This window comes from Gossypium arboreum, chromosome 1, assembly GCF_025698485.1.
Source record: "Gossypium arboreum isolate Shixiya-1 chromosome 1, ASM2569848v2, whole genome shotgun sequence".
Lineage (NCBI taxonomy): Eukaryota > Viridiplantae > Streptophyta > Magnoliopsida > Malvales > Malvaceae > Gossypium > Gossypium arboreum.
The window spans coordinates 94816340-94833708 of NC_069070.1; the positions used below are offsets into that span (position 1 = coordinate 94816340).

General features: G+C 36.4%; 1 protein-coding gene across 1 annotated transcript; it reads left to right on the forward strand.

Annotated features, from left to right (window-relative positions):
• The first annotated feature begins 1508 nt into the window (after window positions 1–1508).
• Window positions 1509–17333, forward strand: LOC108483564 (phosphatidylinositol-3-phosphatase myotubularin-1). Its single transcript, XM_017787027.2, is given in 20 exon segments — window positions 1509–1939; window positions 2048–2116; window positions 2369–2443; window positions 3266–3337; window positions 4013–4082; window positions 4758–4807; window positions 5674–5963; window positions 6131–6204; window positions 6302–6362; window positions 6539–6604; window positions 7004–7103; window positions 7198–7311; window positions 7834–8003; window positions 14034–14118; window positions 14460–14669; window positions 14930–14989; window positions 15122–15186; window positions 15842–16047; window positions 16050–16120; window positions 16263–17333. Coding segments are annotated over 20 exon segments (2538 nt in total). The 5' UTR covers window positions 1509–1828; the 3' UTR covers window positions 16782–17333.
• The last annotated feature ends 36 nt before the right edge of the window (window positions 17334–17369 follow it).

A 17369-nucleotide genomic window follows, 5' to 3' on the forward strand; every position in this document is an offset into this window, starting at 1 on the left:
AACTCACGTTCTCCTATATTTACAACAATACTAATACCAATCAAATTAAGATTCCATCAACTAATACATTTTATCTTTAAAAATCAAATGAGTTTAATCAACTCTATAACTTAAAAATATAAAATAAATTTAAATTATGTGATACTCACTAGCAGATAAATAAAATATTATATAAGAAATATATAATATTAACATTAGCATGCAACCTGCTCATCTATTTTAAATTTAACATCAAAATCAAATAAACCACCCATTTAAGATTTCTTTTAAGGCTGTGGTTTAAACTATTTTATTTTAAAAATTATAAATCATCAAATATAAATAATTTAATACATTTATTTTTTAAATGAATTTTTACTCCTTTCTCAATTAAATGTAATGGTGTCTCAGTGTTAACTCAATTAAAAATTTTATATTAATTTATATTATTAGTCTTTGTATTACAAGTAAGTTATAGATTTAGATTATATACTTCAATTCTTGTCGTATTATTAACATCATGCTATGTTAGCTTTTTGTTTTCACATATTAAGAGATTTAATAGTTGTCACTTGTCATTTACATAAATACTAAATTTTAAAATTTGAAAAGTATAGAAATTAAAAAGACTAAATTTTGTTATTAGTCACTATATTATGCGTAAATTGTGAATTTAGTCTATGTACTTTACTTTGTTTATTTTTCATTCTTATACTTTAAAAAATTAAAATTTTAGTTCTAACTAAATAGTAGTTATTAAATTAATCAAGTTATGCTATTTCCAAATTTTGATACTGCAGATATATTGCCACTTGTGTAATACCATATTAATTTACTATTTTCACATATTATTTACTCAAAAACTAGTTAATAGATTCAACAACTACTATTTTGCAATAAGATTATAATTTCAAATTTTGAAAAATAGAATTAAGAGTAATCTAGTTAGAAAGCATTGACTAAATCTATAACTTTACACATAATATGAGACAAATAGCATAATTAATCAAACAAATTTAACTATAATCCTTTAATAAAACTAAAATTCCAAAATTTAAAAAGTGCAAAATTAAAATTAACTAATTTGAATAATACAAATAATAAAACTGATCAAAACTTTACTAATTGTAAATGAATTAATATCATCCAAACTTTATAAATAAATAGTTTAGTCAATCGTTTGTTCCTTTAAGATTTAATGTTAGTTTAAATGAGCAGGGCAGTACACTACAATATATTTAATTTATTTTTATCTCATACTACAAGATTCTAATCTCATCATCACGATTAACTTACAAATCCAAACTCATAATTAGAAAAGTAAAATAATAAATTTATAAATTATGCATGTTAACATTTATAGGTATGAATCATGTAATTAATTTTAGAAAAAGAAAACTATTTAATTAAGAAAACCAATATATAGGTTGATATGAATGTCATAATTTTCAAAATTCGGTTAAACTGATAAATCAAACAGATTAGATTAAAATTTTATTTGAATTAAAGGTTGAATTATTTTTAATATTTTATTTTAATAAATTATTGAATTGAATGGAATGATCGGTTCTGTCACCCGCAAAAACAAGGTTAGATGTAAAATTGAGTCCTACATAAATGGTTTGTTGGATCGAAATTGAATGATGAAATCATCAAACTAACCCATCACGCATTTGTTGTTTATGTGGCGATGCCGAAAAGCCGAAAACTTAACCCTCCCTTTGCCGCACGTCTCTTTCCTCTACTTTCTCTCCCCAATATCATTCCTTTCAATCACTTCTTTACTTTTTAATTTTCATTTTTCCCCCTTAAAAAAAGCGCTGAAAATTGAACTCAATAATCACCGGCTATGGCTGCATCGAGGCCGTCCCGATCGGTCTCCGCCAGAGACATTTCTATCGGTTGCGAAAGGTTGGACGGTGCTGGTAGTTGGGACACCCTTGAATGGACCAAAATTGAGGTTTTCTTTTTCTTTTTGGAAAATTCATGTTTCCAATTGTAGGGTTTTCTTTTTAAGGGTTGATTAGTTGATCGATTTTAATGAAACATTAATGAATTTCAATTGCAGCCAGTTACGAGGTCGGTTTCACATGCCAATTTCGAGTTTTTGCTTGAAGCTGAGCGAGTTCTAGATGAGGTAATTAAGGATCATTTGTTTTGTTTTAAATTCCTTGAATTAAGTGGGCGCGCAATTTGAATTATTGGTGCAGGCATTTTGTAACAAATAATTTAGATCACAAATTATTATTTCAACTGAAACGAGAAATTCAGTGATTTTTAATTTATTTTTTTTAAAATAAATAATTTTATTGTTATAAAAAGGATAGCGTAAGTAATGCCATTTTTATAGCATAAGTAATGCCATTTTTAATTTACTTCTTTTTTCCAGGGCCATGGTGTTGTTCTTGTTAATACCGATGAGGCTGGAACCTTGTTTGTTACCAACTTTCGTCTTCTCTTTCTCGTGAGTCATTTACCTTATGAAATTTAGTATTTGGTAAATTGTTGCCATCTAGCATTTTGGCAACATATGACAGCATCATGTTAGCATATTGGGTGAGTGAAAGGATACTGGGTTGCAGAATGGATATATATTTGTATATTTTGAACTTGAAATAGATTACATTTACATGTAAGATTATAGAAAATTAGCTCTAATTCTAAGCACCTAACAACTTACACAGTTACTTGATATCTAATAATGTAGTTCAATCTCTGGTTTTTTTTTTTAAGTAAATAGGTTGAATGCTCCAATTTAATCCATGTCTAATTATCATGCTTTAACTTTTGTTTTAGGTTGATCTCACCCAATTACTCTTAATTCGGAAATTATAGGTTTTTGCTTACTGTATGATTTGATATTGGTATCGGTACAGAAATCGTTGATCTCACAATCTAATATGCTTAATTATTTCTTTATGAGATGTCTTGTTTTGTTATGAAATTATTCTGCATGATGGTTGTTTATGTAGAGAAGATGAAAACATCTTAATAGAGATGACATAAGAGTTTGAAGAGACAAAAGGCATTCACAAAGAAAAGAACGAGCAATTTGTATTAGAAGAGACAATTATTATAATGGCTCGAATGAGTTAATAATGATGATAGAAAATGGACAGGCAATAGCATGTCCGCAGGGCTTCATTATTTCTGTTGCATTTTGCAAAACTTCTATGACATCACTATTCATGAATCTCTGTTATATGTATGCTTTAGTAGTACATGTATTTATTCATTCTTGTTACAACTTCAATGTAATTGATCAATTTTCTCCTTTTCTCCAAAGAGTGACGGGACCAGAAATATTGTTCCACTAGGTACCATTCCACTGGCAACAATTGAGAAATTCAACAAAATGGTAAGTTATTGTTTGTTGTTAAGCCTTGAGATAGGAGCTTTGCCTTAGGTGGAGATTCAATTTGAATATATGGTGCAACAACCTCAATGTGGACCCTGCCAGTATAAATGAAGTTCGTTGGAATGAGTCTTAAGTGAGACTTTGGATCAGTACTGGGGTGGGGTGAGGGAGAGGAACTTTTCATTAGATCTTTATTCATTTCTGAGATAGTTGAGCAGTAAGTTCAATAGAGTGTTTTTAGAATTTCTCAAAGTTTTATAGGCTGGAAGAAGTCATCCTTGAGTACTCTTTTGATGCATTGTTTGGTCTTATATCATCTAAGAGTGACTGTTTGTCAGCTGCATTCTGTTATGTCAGCTCAGTTAACCAACTGGCTCATGATACTTGATAGGTCTTAAATTGAATGGTCTCTTTCTTATTTCCATAAGTTTCCTAGCCATCCAATAGTTGTCCGCGCAGAAAAAATATAAAAGAAAGGCATGCAATGGCATAGGAAGTGTTTTAGGTCTTAATTCTTGCATGTATATTATTCTTTGTACAGGGTTGATATGCATTTATGTCTGTGCATGTGTGTGATTCTTTTTGTTTTTCTACTGTTGATAGTAGCATCATTAATTATTCTACGTTTCTTCTACTGGATAATTTTATTTTCTTTGTTGGCCGGAATATGTGTAGGTAGTGAAGATTCAATCAACTTCACGCAATACTAACAAGTCTTCATCACGCCGTCTTCTTCAGATCATCGGTATGCTATGAATCTCTTCTAATACCTCAATTGTTTAAAAGAGAATTTTCCAAATGTATTGTAGAAATCGTCCCCTTTTCCCCCATTAGAATATGCGTGGAACTTTGAAGTTTGATGGGACATGGAAATAAAAAAATGGTAGGGTCTGGAGGAATGGAATGCAGACCTGGAGAGAGAGAGTAAAGACAACAATTAGGGATTATGCTTTACCTTTGTTTGTGAAGGTGAATAAGGTTAGAATTTATTGTCGTTATATGCTAATGTAGAGTTAATTTATAACAGAATTTATAACAGATTTTGTAGGGGGAAAAAAGAAATACCAGTAAAAAATGACTTCCAAATCCCAAGTTGGTTGAATTTAGAGAACTGATGTTTGAGAGGAGTTGTGGGAATTTGGTTCCTACCTAAATTCCCACATAGGTATTTTAAAAGCCTTAACATTCTTGCAGAAGATGCCAGTAGTGTTTCCTTCTAATATATTTCTTAGAAAGTAGCTTAACAATCTTTTAAACTTATTGTTTGTCACCCAAAAATTACAACAATGCTAATTTAATATCTTATATGCAGTTTAATTTCTTATGCTGCTAGAGCATATTTGCTTGGGTCATAAGCTGCTCTCTGATTCAATTGATATGGAAACAGTGATGGACCTTATGGCTTCTCTTCATCTTGCAGGAAAAGATATGAGAATTATTGTTTTCTGTTTTCGCCCTCGAACAAAGCAGGTCAGTTTTAGTTGTTAATTATTTGGGTTCCTTTTGTATTCTCACTGATTTTGTTTTTATTTATTTACTTTTGCACTTGAGCATTGGGCTCAATTCTAGATGCATGTGTCCCTCTACTAGAAGAGCTTGATTTTATTATAGCCTTCCCCAATACCCAAAAAAAAAAAAAAAAAAAAGATGGAAGAATAAGAAGAAAAGAGTTGGGGTTTTCAACCAATCATTTGTGCATTTGTTATAACAATGAAGACGTCAAAGAATTTGCAGTTTAGTGCTATGCAAAGGAATTAAAAATCAGAAAAATCATGCAATTTATTATGCTAAGCTGAGTGCAGCTCTAGATTATGTTAGGCTTTAGGTGGGAGGCAAATCATGCCTTGTTCTCCCCAACTACATCAGTGCTGGCTTTACATCCCCCTTTGCTCATAGGTTTATTTCTGTCCTAAGTTTTATTCTTGTTTCATTTTTTATTCTCTTCTTATCTTTTTGAGCTGAGATAGTGCAGTGCCTCAATTAAGTTCGTTCATATGTTCAAAGGAAATAAATATGCAGAATTGAGTAGCGAGGACAATGAGTCTGTCAAAGTTTCTTCTAGGCATATCTTGGAGATTTATCCACTTGTAAAAGTGAAACTTTTGTTTTAACTTCATGGAAAAACAAATACTTGTATTGCTTGTACAAGAGTGAAAGAAGTCTTAACTTCCCAATTTGTTGTTTTCAATTGTAGTTTATTTGGAAAAGAAAAAGTAGTAAACCTATTCTATTCTTATTGAACAAAAAACAAAACTATTCTTTGACATCATGGCTCAGAGATTTAAGTAATTTATATGAAGAAATTAATGTGGTTGTAATTCTTTTTATCCATGTAGAGACGTGCTATATTTGATGCATTGTCAAGATGTACAAAGCCAGAAAGAATTTGGGATCTTTATGCTTTTACTTGTGGACCGTCCAAATTCAGTAACTTAAGCCCAAAGGTGCGGTTACTGAATGAGTACTTTCGCCTTCTTGGAAAAGGCTTCCATCATGCATCAATGAGGATGATTGAAGATGGATCGTTTACAATGTCTAATGATTCTTGGAGAATAAGTGATATAAATTTCAACTACTCTCTGTGCCAGAGTTATCCATTCGCATTGCTTGTTCCAAAAAGTGTTAGGTAAGATACTGAGATCTTTTGAGATAGCTAGAGGAAGAAGGAAAAATTAATTAGATTGGGTTCTTTCCTCATTTTCACTTTTGAATTACATCAATCTATGATAAGGCTGATTTTGATATTTTGCTAGAGCTAAGGAACTAATTTTTATGCCTGGTTACTAATGCTAGTGATGATGAAATTATCCAAGCTTCAAACTTTCGTGCAAGGTCTAGGGTACCTGCAGTTTCTTGGTGTAACCCTGGTATGCAACAGATATAATTGTGTCTGCATGTTTTTTCCAATGAGATCGATCCATCCATTCTTATTTTGTGATTGTAATGTGATATTGTGAATAACAGAAACTGGAGCAGTTCTTGCACGTTCATCTCAACCTTTGGTTGGTATTATGAATACAAGGAGGTATTCCTAAGTTCTCAATTTGCCCCAAAGCCCTTCTGTAAAATAATTCATAATAAAATTATGCTAGATAATAATGATTTCTATGACAAACATGTTATTTGGTTTTCCTTTTGATGAACCTTTCAAGGTTCAGAATATGGTGCATCTGATAATTCCTTTTTGTGATTCTGCTATAGCACTGCTGATGAAAAGTTGGTTGCTGCACTTTGCGCTCAACTCATTGACGGAAAGGATTCGAGGAGGTATTCCTTTTAGTTCTTTCCTATATGATTTCATAGGTGTTTTGTCCTTTTCATATGTATCGTGTCTACTTGATAATTTTTAGCTTCCCAATGAGAGGTGCATGTGAGGTATCAACTTAAAATGTGGTTATGTATTTTTCTTCCCACTAGATTTAAAATGATGATCCTCATCATGACATGGGAGCTTGCTCACAGAGAAAGCTCCTCATTTTTTTTAAGGAACCAGTTTTTTTCTTTTTTTCTTTTTTTCTTTTTGTTGGCATATGCCTGACTAGTTTACACTAGTTTAGAACTCTTGATGGTGTGTTTCCATTTTGCTGGTGGTCCAATAGGATGAAGTAATGTTCCTAAAGGAACCACATTTACTTTTATTTTCATATTATTCCTTTTTCAATTCAGGAAGCTATATATTGCTGATGCGAGACCAAGGAAAAATGCATTGGCAAATGGAGCAATGGGAGGGGGCTCAGAGTCATCTTCAAATTATTTTCAATCTGAGGTCTGTCTAAGGTTTGAGCTGGGAAGTTATGCTTCTGTGGCTCATGAAAATTGGCATTATAGTTTATTGATATCAGTTTCTTTTATTCTGTCAGATAGTTTTCTTTGGGATAGACAACATACATGCAATGAGAGAAAGTTTTGCTCGGTTTAGAGACTACTTAGATACACACGGTGCCGCATCATCAGATGGAATGTCATCATTCTTGGTTAGTCCTATAGTCATAGCCCTATGAAGATCTTAATCTATTATTATTGTTCAAGTGCATCAAGAAACCTTTTCATAATGGAGGTAGATTTACAGAGAATCATGTTGATATTTAGAGCATAAGTTGGTAAAAATTTGTAAAAGCATGAATACGTGTGGACCTTCATGCTAGAACCTTTTTTTTTTTGTGTGTGTGTGTGTGTGTGTGAATCAAAAGCAAGCTGATAGTTTCTTTATCTGAATTCCTAGTGTATATTCTTACTTGATTTTCCATTGTTAGGAGTGGATCTATTCAAAGATTTGTAGTATTTCCTTATTTTGAATATGAATTTGTTTGTATGCTGGGCTGTTCCCAGTGTTTCCTGGTGGTCGGTCAGCTTTTTAGGGTCTCATGAAGTTGGTATTTATCAAAGGATATATATAGACAAGAATTTCATTTGAATTTTTTTTTTATCTTGTTGACTATGTTGAATTGTAACAGCATAGTGGTTAACATCTAGTCCATTGCAATTTTAACTGACAGAGACATGGTGGTTGGACTTGGGGTGGGGGAAACCTGAGCAGTATGTCTGCTTCAGTATCAACCCTTGGTGACAGTGGTTGGTTAATACATGTTCAAAGTGTCTTAGCTGGATCTGCTTGGATTGCTGCACGTGTTGCTTTGGAATCAGCGGCAGTGCTTGTACATTGCAGGTCAGAATCCTTTTAAATTCATACCTTCATTTATTGATCAGTTCTTTGTTGCATTTTCTTAATTTATTTTTTAAGTTTATTTGAGGATAGACCAACTCCATCCTCTTTCTTACAATTTTTTCCCTTTAACTTTTCAGTTAGGTTTGATTGAGGCCATTCACATGAATTTGTTTAACTGGTACTGGGTTGGCTGAACTGAAACCTAATATTGTAAAATGAGAAAGAAAATTAAACATGAAAAGACAGTTTTGCAGTCCTAATCCTAGTAGAAAACTCAACACTAAATTCGATTGAGATATAAAAAGCAACTAAGACAAAAAAATGAAAAAGATAAAAGAAACTTGTAACCTTCTCTCCTTGTCGGTACATAGTATGCCTTAAGGCCACTACCAGGCTCATCTCGTCTGCTTAGTCTCTTTCTTCGCCCTCTCCACACACCTCCCCCCCCCCCCCAAAAAAAAAAAAAAAAAAAAAAAGAAAAGTGAATTGTCAAATTTCATCCCTCATGCTGACAACTGCATTGTTAGAAGACAGATTGATTTGACAGATTGGATAACGATCAGAGAAGAAATAGAGGTGAAAACAGATGAGAAAGAGAGATAGAAAGAAACAAATTTCATTTCATATTCTGCATGAATGATAAAGCTATTCCCCTCTGCTATTTAATGGGATTTGTGTCATTGCAACAAAATAGGAGTTTTTTAGCCGTACCATGACAGCTATGTGAATGACATGTTCCCGTTTTGATAAACAAGGCTTCCCTAAAACACACCGTACTCTTTACCCTTAAACTCATCGTTTCACTAATGTGATTACATTGAACGCAGTGTTTGACTTAACCTATTAACAGAAAAGAAATAACAGAAAATTTACGATAAGAAAACTGTCTCATAACAAATAATCCCATGCAAACTTGATCCCCAAGGATCAAAGGCTGGATATCGACGCTGCAAGTCAGTGAAAGTTTCCCAAGTAGCATCTTCTGGAAAGGCATTCACCCACTCAACCAAAAATTCAGTCACTGCTTGGTGACCCTTTTTGAACATCCTCCTGTTAACGATTCAGATGGGTTTTTTTCATGGTTCCATCAATGTTCATGGCTGGAAGCAAGGGCTGTGCTGCTTGGTTACTAATGCATCTTTTGAGTTGCAACACATGAAAGGTGGGGTGAACTCTTGAATCCGGAGGCAGTTGGAGACGATACACCGCACTTCCCATCTTGGCTTCTACCCAAAATGGCCCAAAATACTTCTGGTCTAACTTCTGGTTGAGAATTTTGCAAACAGATTGCTGACAATAGGGCTGAAGCTTTAAGTAAACCATATCACCCACTTGAGAGGCTTGTTCGCTTCTCTTCCTGTCTGCAAAGTGTTTCATCCTTCTCTTGAGTGCGTTTGAGGTGGAACTGCAAAAGATTCCTTGTGGCCTCTCGTTGTTGAAGGCTTCTATCTACACATGCTATGCTAGAGGAGCTAGCTAGGTAGGCGGATGTTAGGGCGGTGCCTATCCATATAGTGCCTCGTATAGAGTTTCCTGGATAGCTGAATGAAGGGTAGAATTGTACCACCATTCTACTAGGGGTAGCCAACAGGTCCAATCTTTAGGTCGATCTCGCCTCATGCGTCTCAAGTAATTTTCTAGGCACTTGTACAAGGCTTCCATTTGTCCATCCGTTTGCAGGTGGTAGGCGGTTGAAAAGTGGAGTCTGGTCCTTGGTCTGGTGAAAAGTTCTTGGCAAAAAACACTTACAAAAACCTTGTCTCTATTAGAGACAATGATGTCAGGTGGACCATGGAATTTAAAAATGTGATTAAGTAAGCTTGGGCAACGGTCAAAGTTGTATACTGATGAGCTAACACCACAAAGTGACCATATTTTGTAATTTAATCAACCACCGCCCATATAGTGTCCTTCCCTCTTAACAACGGCAAGCCTTCTATAAAGTCCATGCTTATCTCGGCCTATGCTCTTGTAGGCACTGGTAATGGTTGAAGGAGCCTCAGATATGCAGCTATATAATACTTGTTTCTTTGACAAACATCGCACTCCCTCACCCATTTCTTAATATCTTTTGTCATCCTCTCCCAAAAGACCCAACTAGCTATGCGATGGTGTGTTGCTGACATGCCCGAGTGGCCTCCTATACCATTGCTATGAAAAAATTGGAAAAGCTCCCTTTGAAGGTCAGCTTGTGACCCTACCACCAATTTTCCCTTCTTTCTAAGGCAAGTGCGATCCCAAGAATACTTACAATGAGAGGCAGGGTTACATTGTATATCCGCACACAGTCAACTCAACTTGGGGTCCCACTACCATGACATTTGTACCCTAGGCCAAAGACCTGAGACTATGGAACTTCCAATCATTTGAAAGAATTGAGCAGTGGCATCTGTAGGTTGACTAGAAAGGGCGTTGGCCACTAAGTTTTTACTCCCCTTCCTGTAGATTATGTCAAAACTGTAACCTAGCATTTTGCCCTCCCACCTTTGTTGGAAGGGTGTGATGGCTTGCTGGTCAGAGAGGAACCAAAGGCTTTGATGATCGGTTCGAATTTTGAAGTGCTGCCCAACAAGATACTAGTGCCATTTCTTGACAACCAACAATGCTGCCATCATTTCTTTCTTATAGACCGACAAAGCCTGATATTTAACCCTTAAAGCTTTGCTAAAGAATGCTACAAGTTGGCCTTGTTGATGGAGAACAGCCCCAACTCCCAAGTTATTAGCATCCGTATCAACACAAAACTCCTTATGGAAATCAGGTAATGCGAGAACAGGGGTCGAGCTGACTGCAATCTTTAAAGCTTGAAATGCATCAATAGCTGAAGTAGACCATTTCCATTCAACTTTCTTCAAGAGGTTGGTCAGAGGCTTGGCAATGATTCATAGCCCTTTATGAACCTTCGATAATATTCGGAGAGCCTTAGGAATGACCGAAGATCCTTCACTAATTGTGGGGTTGGCCATTGTAACATATTATCAACTTTGGCCAGATCCATAGCCATGGTGCCATGGGAAATAACATGGCTGAGATATTCGATATTGGTGGCTCCAAAGTGACATTTTTCCTTCTTGGAAAATAGTTGATAGGACCTCAACAAGCTAAGCACCTCTTCAAGTTGTAACAAATGCTCAGACTAGGACTTTGAAAACACCAGTATGTTGTCAAAAAGAAACCCAGCACCGACTTCCTCAATAAGGACTTAAACATTGAACTCATGAGGGTCTGGAAGCTTGAAGGTGCGTTAGTGAGCCCGAAGGGCATTACTAAGAACTCGTAATGACCCTTGTGTGTCTTGAAGGCTGTCTTGTGGATATCCCCTTCATACATTCGAATTTGATGATAACTAGATCACAAGTCCAATTTAGAAAAGAACTTTGGTTGGCCGAACTTGTCCAAAAGCTCTTCTATTACGGAAATGGGAAAATTGTCTCGAATTTTCATCTAATTTAGTTGCTTGTAATCTATGCACAAACACCAACTTCCATCCTTTTTTTTTTTTTTTACCGTGACGATTGGTGAAGCGAAGGCACTATTACTATCCTTATAATCCCAGTCTTCATCATCTCTTGTACCAATTGTTCCATCTCTGTCTTCTGAATGACATGGTAGCGATCGGGTCTAACTTTAACAATTACGGATTCATGAGTGGTATCTTATGGTCATGCAGCCTTGGAGGAGGCAACCCGGTTGGTAATTGAAAGACATCCGTGAACTTTTCTAAAAGGGTGAGCAGTGCTGTAGGGATCAATTCTGAAGGTATTCGTAAAGAAGTGTGCTCGGTAGTAGCCATAAACAGCGTACAAGGTCCCATAGGATGTCGAAGGATGGAGAAGCTCTTAGTGGCTTTGGTGTTGCTCATGATCTAAATAGACCTCGGAGCAATTCCTTGTAGTAGACAAGATTTGTCTTCATAAATGAACTGCATGATTTGGTCACCAAAGTTCCATTTGGTGGTCCCAAATGAGAGAAGCCATTGCACTCCTAGAACCATGTCACAACCGTTGAAAGGCAAAATAAATAAGTCAATAGAGAAACTAACCCCTTGGGACTCCCAAAGAACTCCATGACATATTCCATGAGTGTACAAACTTCTTCCGTTAGCCACCATAACCCTCAACTTGTGTCTTTGATTGTGAGGGATTGAAAGCTGCCTCATGAGCCTCGCACTTATAAAGTTATGCGTGCTACCCGAGTCCATGAGAATGATGACACTCGTGGTTCCAACAAAGGTTGCTACCCTCATTGTATGTGGACCTTGAGACCCTTGAATTGCGTGAAGTGAAAGAATGGGATCCTTAGGTACAGTTTTAGAAGGGGACTCCTCCATCTGATCTGGACAGTCAAGAAATTCCTCACCTTCTCCATCCGAACAAGGCTCCATCAATAACTTATACAACTGTGACCTAACACATTTATGACCCGCACCATATTTTGCCCCGCACCAAAAAGACAATTCTTTCCTTCTCCTATCTTCGGTTTCTGCTAGTGACAATGTCTTGTTGACGCCGTTAGATGATCCCGTGGTTGAAGCTGAGCTATTATTGTTGCCAGAACCCATGGTTCCCATGTTGTGAACCCTCAAAGTGGCAATTTGTTGGTTTTTGGAACTCTGGCCATGCATAGGTACAGAAGCAAATGAGCGACCTGGACTTGAGCATGGTGATAGGAACCCACACTTGAGAGAGTGGTTCAGAATGTTCTCGACTTGCCTGGCTAGTAAAAAACCTTCCACCGAGGATTTGGGTTTGAACAACTGCATGTATTGACTAATTTCACTCTTCAAGTTACTTGAGAAAATACTTACAGCACAAGGCTCTGGCAGCTGGACTTGGTTCAATAAACTGATTTGTTGCTTTAATGCGACTAAGTCTGCCGTTGGGTTCTAGAAATAATTCGATCCAAAGCGTTCATGTAGTCTCTCAGCATATGTCTCCCAAATGAGCATGTGGAAACCTCTTTGTCGTTGCTCGTAGAAATGATATCAGTCTAGGGCCTTGCCCTCAAGGTACAGCATTACGGTCTTGACTCTCGCCGTAGGAGGAACTCTTTCAGCCTCAAAATACCGTTTGAGTTTGGGCCACCATCCTCTGAAACCAGTACCGTCGAATTTTGGACACTCCAATTTGTGATTTCCCCACTGCGCAAAGGTACCCATGTCAATGCCAGCAAAAGATGGAAGAGGATCTTTCAAAGGATGACCAGATTGTGGTTCCTTGGGTGGAAAACTAGGTGGGGGTCCTCCCAAGACACCCTTTCCTTTATCTGGTGGCTGCCTGACAGAAGACGAAGCTGACAAGCGACCCAAATACTGCTCAAACAGGGTCTAGAGCTCGAGCTTAAGCTCCACCTTGAACTCATCCTTCCACTCTTTCATCCTACCCTCCTAGCGAACTTCCAACTGTGAGAAATCCTACTTCAACTTGGACACGTCCGGCTGAAGACTGTTAATGTCCTTTTGACTCTGAGTGGTTACCCCTTCACTGATCATCGTAGATCCTATGGCTCTGATACCTTTTTTAGAAGACGGATTGATTTGATAGATTGGATAACGATCAGATAAGAAAGAGAGATAGAAAGAAACAAATTTCATTTCATATTCTGCATGAATGATAAAGCTATTCCTGTCTGCTATTTAATGGGATTTGTGCCGTTGCAACAAAATAGGAGTTTGTTAGCCGTACCATGACAGCTGTGTAAACGACATGCTCCCATTTTGATAAACAAGGCTTCCCTAAAACACACCGTACTCTTTACCTTTAAACTCACCATTTCACTAATGTGATTATATTAAATGCAGTGTTTGACTTAACCTATTAACAGAAGAAATAACAGAATTTATGATAAGAAAACTGTCTCATAACAAATGCATCTACCAGTAAATGATGTGAATGACAATACATTTCTCGTTGTTTACCTTCTATTTTTTCTTAAAAAAAATCACATTCAAATGCACATTAGACCTACTAAATATTTTTTATCCTCTATCCTGGTGTTTCTTACTTCTTTCTTGGCTGTTTCATTGTGCAGTGATGGATGGGATAGAACAAGTCAGCTGGTTTCACTTGCAAACCTGATGCTTGATCCATATTACCGGACATTCACTGGTTTTCAGGTACTTTCTGAACAAGGATACCATCCTTGTTTTTGCATTCTCCATTTCTTGAACCCACCTCTCATTCACAGCATTACAGCACAAGCTGCATAGCATGTACCAGGTTTTCCTTGTACCTTTTCCCGGTTCACTTTTTCTTTGTGAGACATCATCACATGTTTGCCATTAGTTTTGATGTCAATGATGTTAATATCATGTGCCCTTTCTACTTCAAAAATGTGTTTTTACTGTTTATTTTCAACAGGCCACATCCACATAATATGCTGGTAGTTTTTGTGTGTGCTATGAACTTGTGATAACCAGTTTCCTTTTAAGTTCTGGACTATTTTATCTCGATGCAGGCACTTGTTGAAAAAGACTGGCTAGCTTTTGGGCATCCATTTTCAGATCGTGTAGGAATGCCAAGCATATCTGGATCTTCATTTGAATTAAGCAGAAATGCTTCTTCTACGGGAAGTTTTTCATCATCACCCTTGCGCCAATCTTCAGGCTCATCTCAGGCATCTAATTCATCTCATGCACAGAACAATTATTCCCCCATATTCTTGCAGGTGCACGTGCTGACATATATTCTTGGTTATTCTATCAACAAACTAGCATTTTTTTTGTAGTTTTGTTAATTTTGATGGACTGCTAAAATTCTATCATGATCCTCGTGAAGTTTTTAAATACAGTTACCTTCATTAGTTTAAAAGATGTCCTTTGTCCTACCTGAAAAAGAAACATCATGAGATCACCATTAAAAGCCTGATGGAACATGCTGAAAAAGAGGCAGTATTTTCTGATGAAATCACATCTGGTTCTTTTGCAGTGGGTTGATTGTGTTTCACAGTTGTTAAGGATTTATCCATTCGCTTTCGAATTCTCCTCAGTACGTATCTTTCTTTGACACCGGACATGCATTTCTTGTTTTTCACTTTTTTTTTTTAAGGCTGACATTTCATTTGTATTATTCTTTTTATCCTCCCATAGTTAACGACATTCTTACTTTATGGTGGTTCAGAATTTCCTAGTGGATTTCTTGGATTGTGTGCTTTCTTGCCGTTTTGGAAATTTCTTGTGTAACAGGTAATTTGAGAAGTGCGACATTTTGAAATTCCTGGGATCTGCATGCATATCTAAATATAATCCAAATACTGTGGAATGCTCTCTAAACTTGTTTTCATGTACTAAATTCATCTTTATTTTGGTTCATTAATGATCAAATTGCCTTGTAAACAACTTAAAATTTACTTAAGGTACGCTGAGACAGTTAACATTATCAACGATGTGTTTACTTCAAATATAGGTACTTTGCTTCTGAGATTACATTGGGTTCATTCCACGTGATCTTTAGGAAGCTAGTCATCTGTATTTCTGTCCGTCATCTAAACTTACACTGCCTTCTTTCCGTATGTTGGTGCCTTTGTAGGAAAGTAGTTGAATCTTTGTGTTTAATCCCTTCATTCCAGGAGCAGTGTGTTTATTTTTACTATCTTTGCATTTCACAAGATCATTAGATTTATAAGCTTGCAGAAATGTGGAACAAAGCTTATGGTTCTTTGTACCTTAGATTACGACTATGGTATGTTGTTTTATAAATTCTTAATGAACCTAGCATTTGTTCCTTCACTGTTTATTAGTCCGAAAACTGTGATTCTAAATTGAATTCTGAGCTAGCTTCAATTGTCATGAAGTTTTTATTCCTTCTAATTTCTCTGGTAATTTTTTTAAAAAATTTCAGTGAGAAGGAGAGACAAATATGTGGTGTAGATGAAAGTTGTGGATGCTTGTGGGCCTATTTGGCTGATATGCGTTCTTCGGAGGGGAGGTCCCATGCCCATTATAACCTTTTCTATGATACATTGAAACACAACGGGCCACTTTTACCTCCGGCAGCTGCTTTAGCCCCAACACTTTGGCCCCAATTCCATCTTCGTTGGGCATGTCCTTTCAATCCCAAGCTGGTGAGCTTGAGGCTGAATGCAGGAACATGGCTATAAAGTTTTCCGAACTGCAAAAGGTATTAAATCTTATGATTTTGGTCACTATCCCTTCTGGTTAATCAGAAATTCTTTGTGCATGGCATGAACTGGAAGCATGTAATGGTATTACCAAGCACAAGGTTTTTCTGAAATATTTATCTGGTGTTGTGATGCTAACAGGCTAAAGAAGTGGCTGAAATGAAAGCTAAAGAATACTTGGCGGCCATGGAAATATTGAATGTGGATCTACAAAATGAGAAACAGGTCAGCAGCTCAGCAATGAACTTGGCAAAAAGAGCCAGCAAAGAAAACGCAGCCATACAGCGAGCTGTACAATCACTGGGGTGCAGGGTTAATTTTACAAATAGCAGTGATTCTACCGTTGATGTTGAAAGCAGTCTGATGGAAACTTCGCAAAGGCTCTCTCTTCCTAGAAGAGAATCTGAATATACAATGGAACATAATGACAGATCAGATTTATCTGTTTCGATTACAGTTGAGGCAGATGATGTTGCTCCCAGCAGCAGTCCACTCGGTCAAGTCTGTGAAACATTGTGTCCTTTGCGTACACAGGGCAGGGGTTGCCAATGGCCAGATGCTGCCTGTGCTCAGCTTGGTAGCCAGTTTGTTGGACTGAAAGCAAATTTCGATGCATTTGACCGGCTTTCTATTTATGACCGATATTTTAAGTCAGAATAAAAATATGGATAATCAGTTTTTTGCCTTGATAATCAGATTTGGTACAAGAAACTGGATATCTTGGCTCTCTGCTCCAAAGCAGGTTTGGAGATATATTTGGCACATAGATATGACCCTAGCTTTTTGGATGGGTCTCAGGATATGTTGTACAGAGAACGTAGAGTCGATTTCATTGTTACCGTTCTAGTTTTAGACATTGATGGAGGACAGAAGCAAGAAAGTGTACATTGTAGAGGCAATGCAGCTAAATGCCAATTTGGTGCTGGGTACCTTTCATAAGAAGGTATTTTCAGTATTTTGCTATAACTTGATTCTTTTCTTGAACGAAGACTAGTTTGTGTACAGATTTTTAGACTATTCATTTGCAGTAACGTCACCCCTATAATTTGCAAATTGATGCATACCGACAATGTAGGATATCTGAATTGGCCGACTTTTCTTAAGCTAACCTTTTTTGATGGCCCGGATTTTATAGCTATATGTGCATTATATGGATACATTGTTCCGGGTGTTAAACTGGAATATAAGAGTTGCATTTTTAATAAAATCAAATGTGAGTGTATCAAATTTGTTATTTTGATATTAATA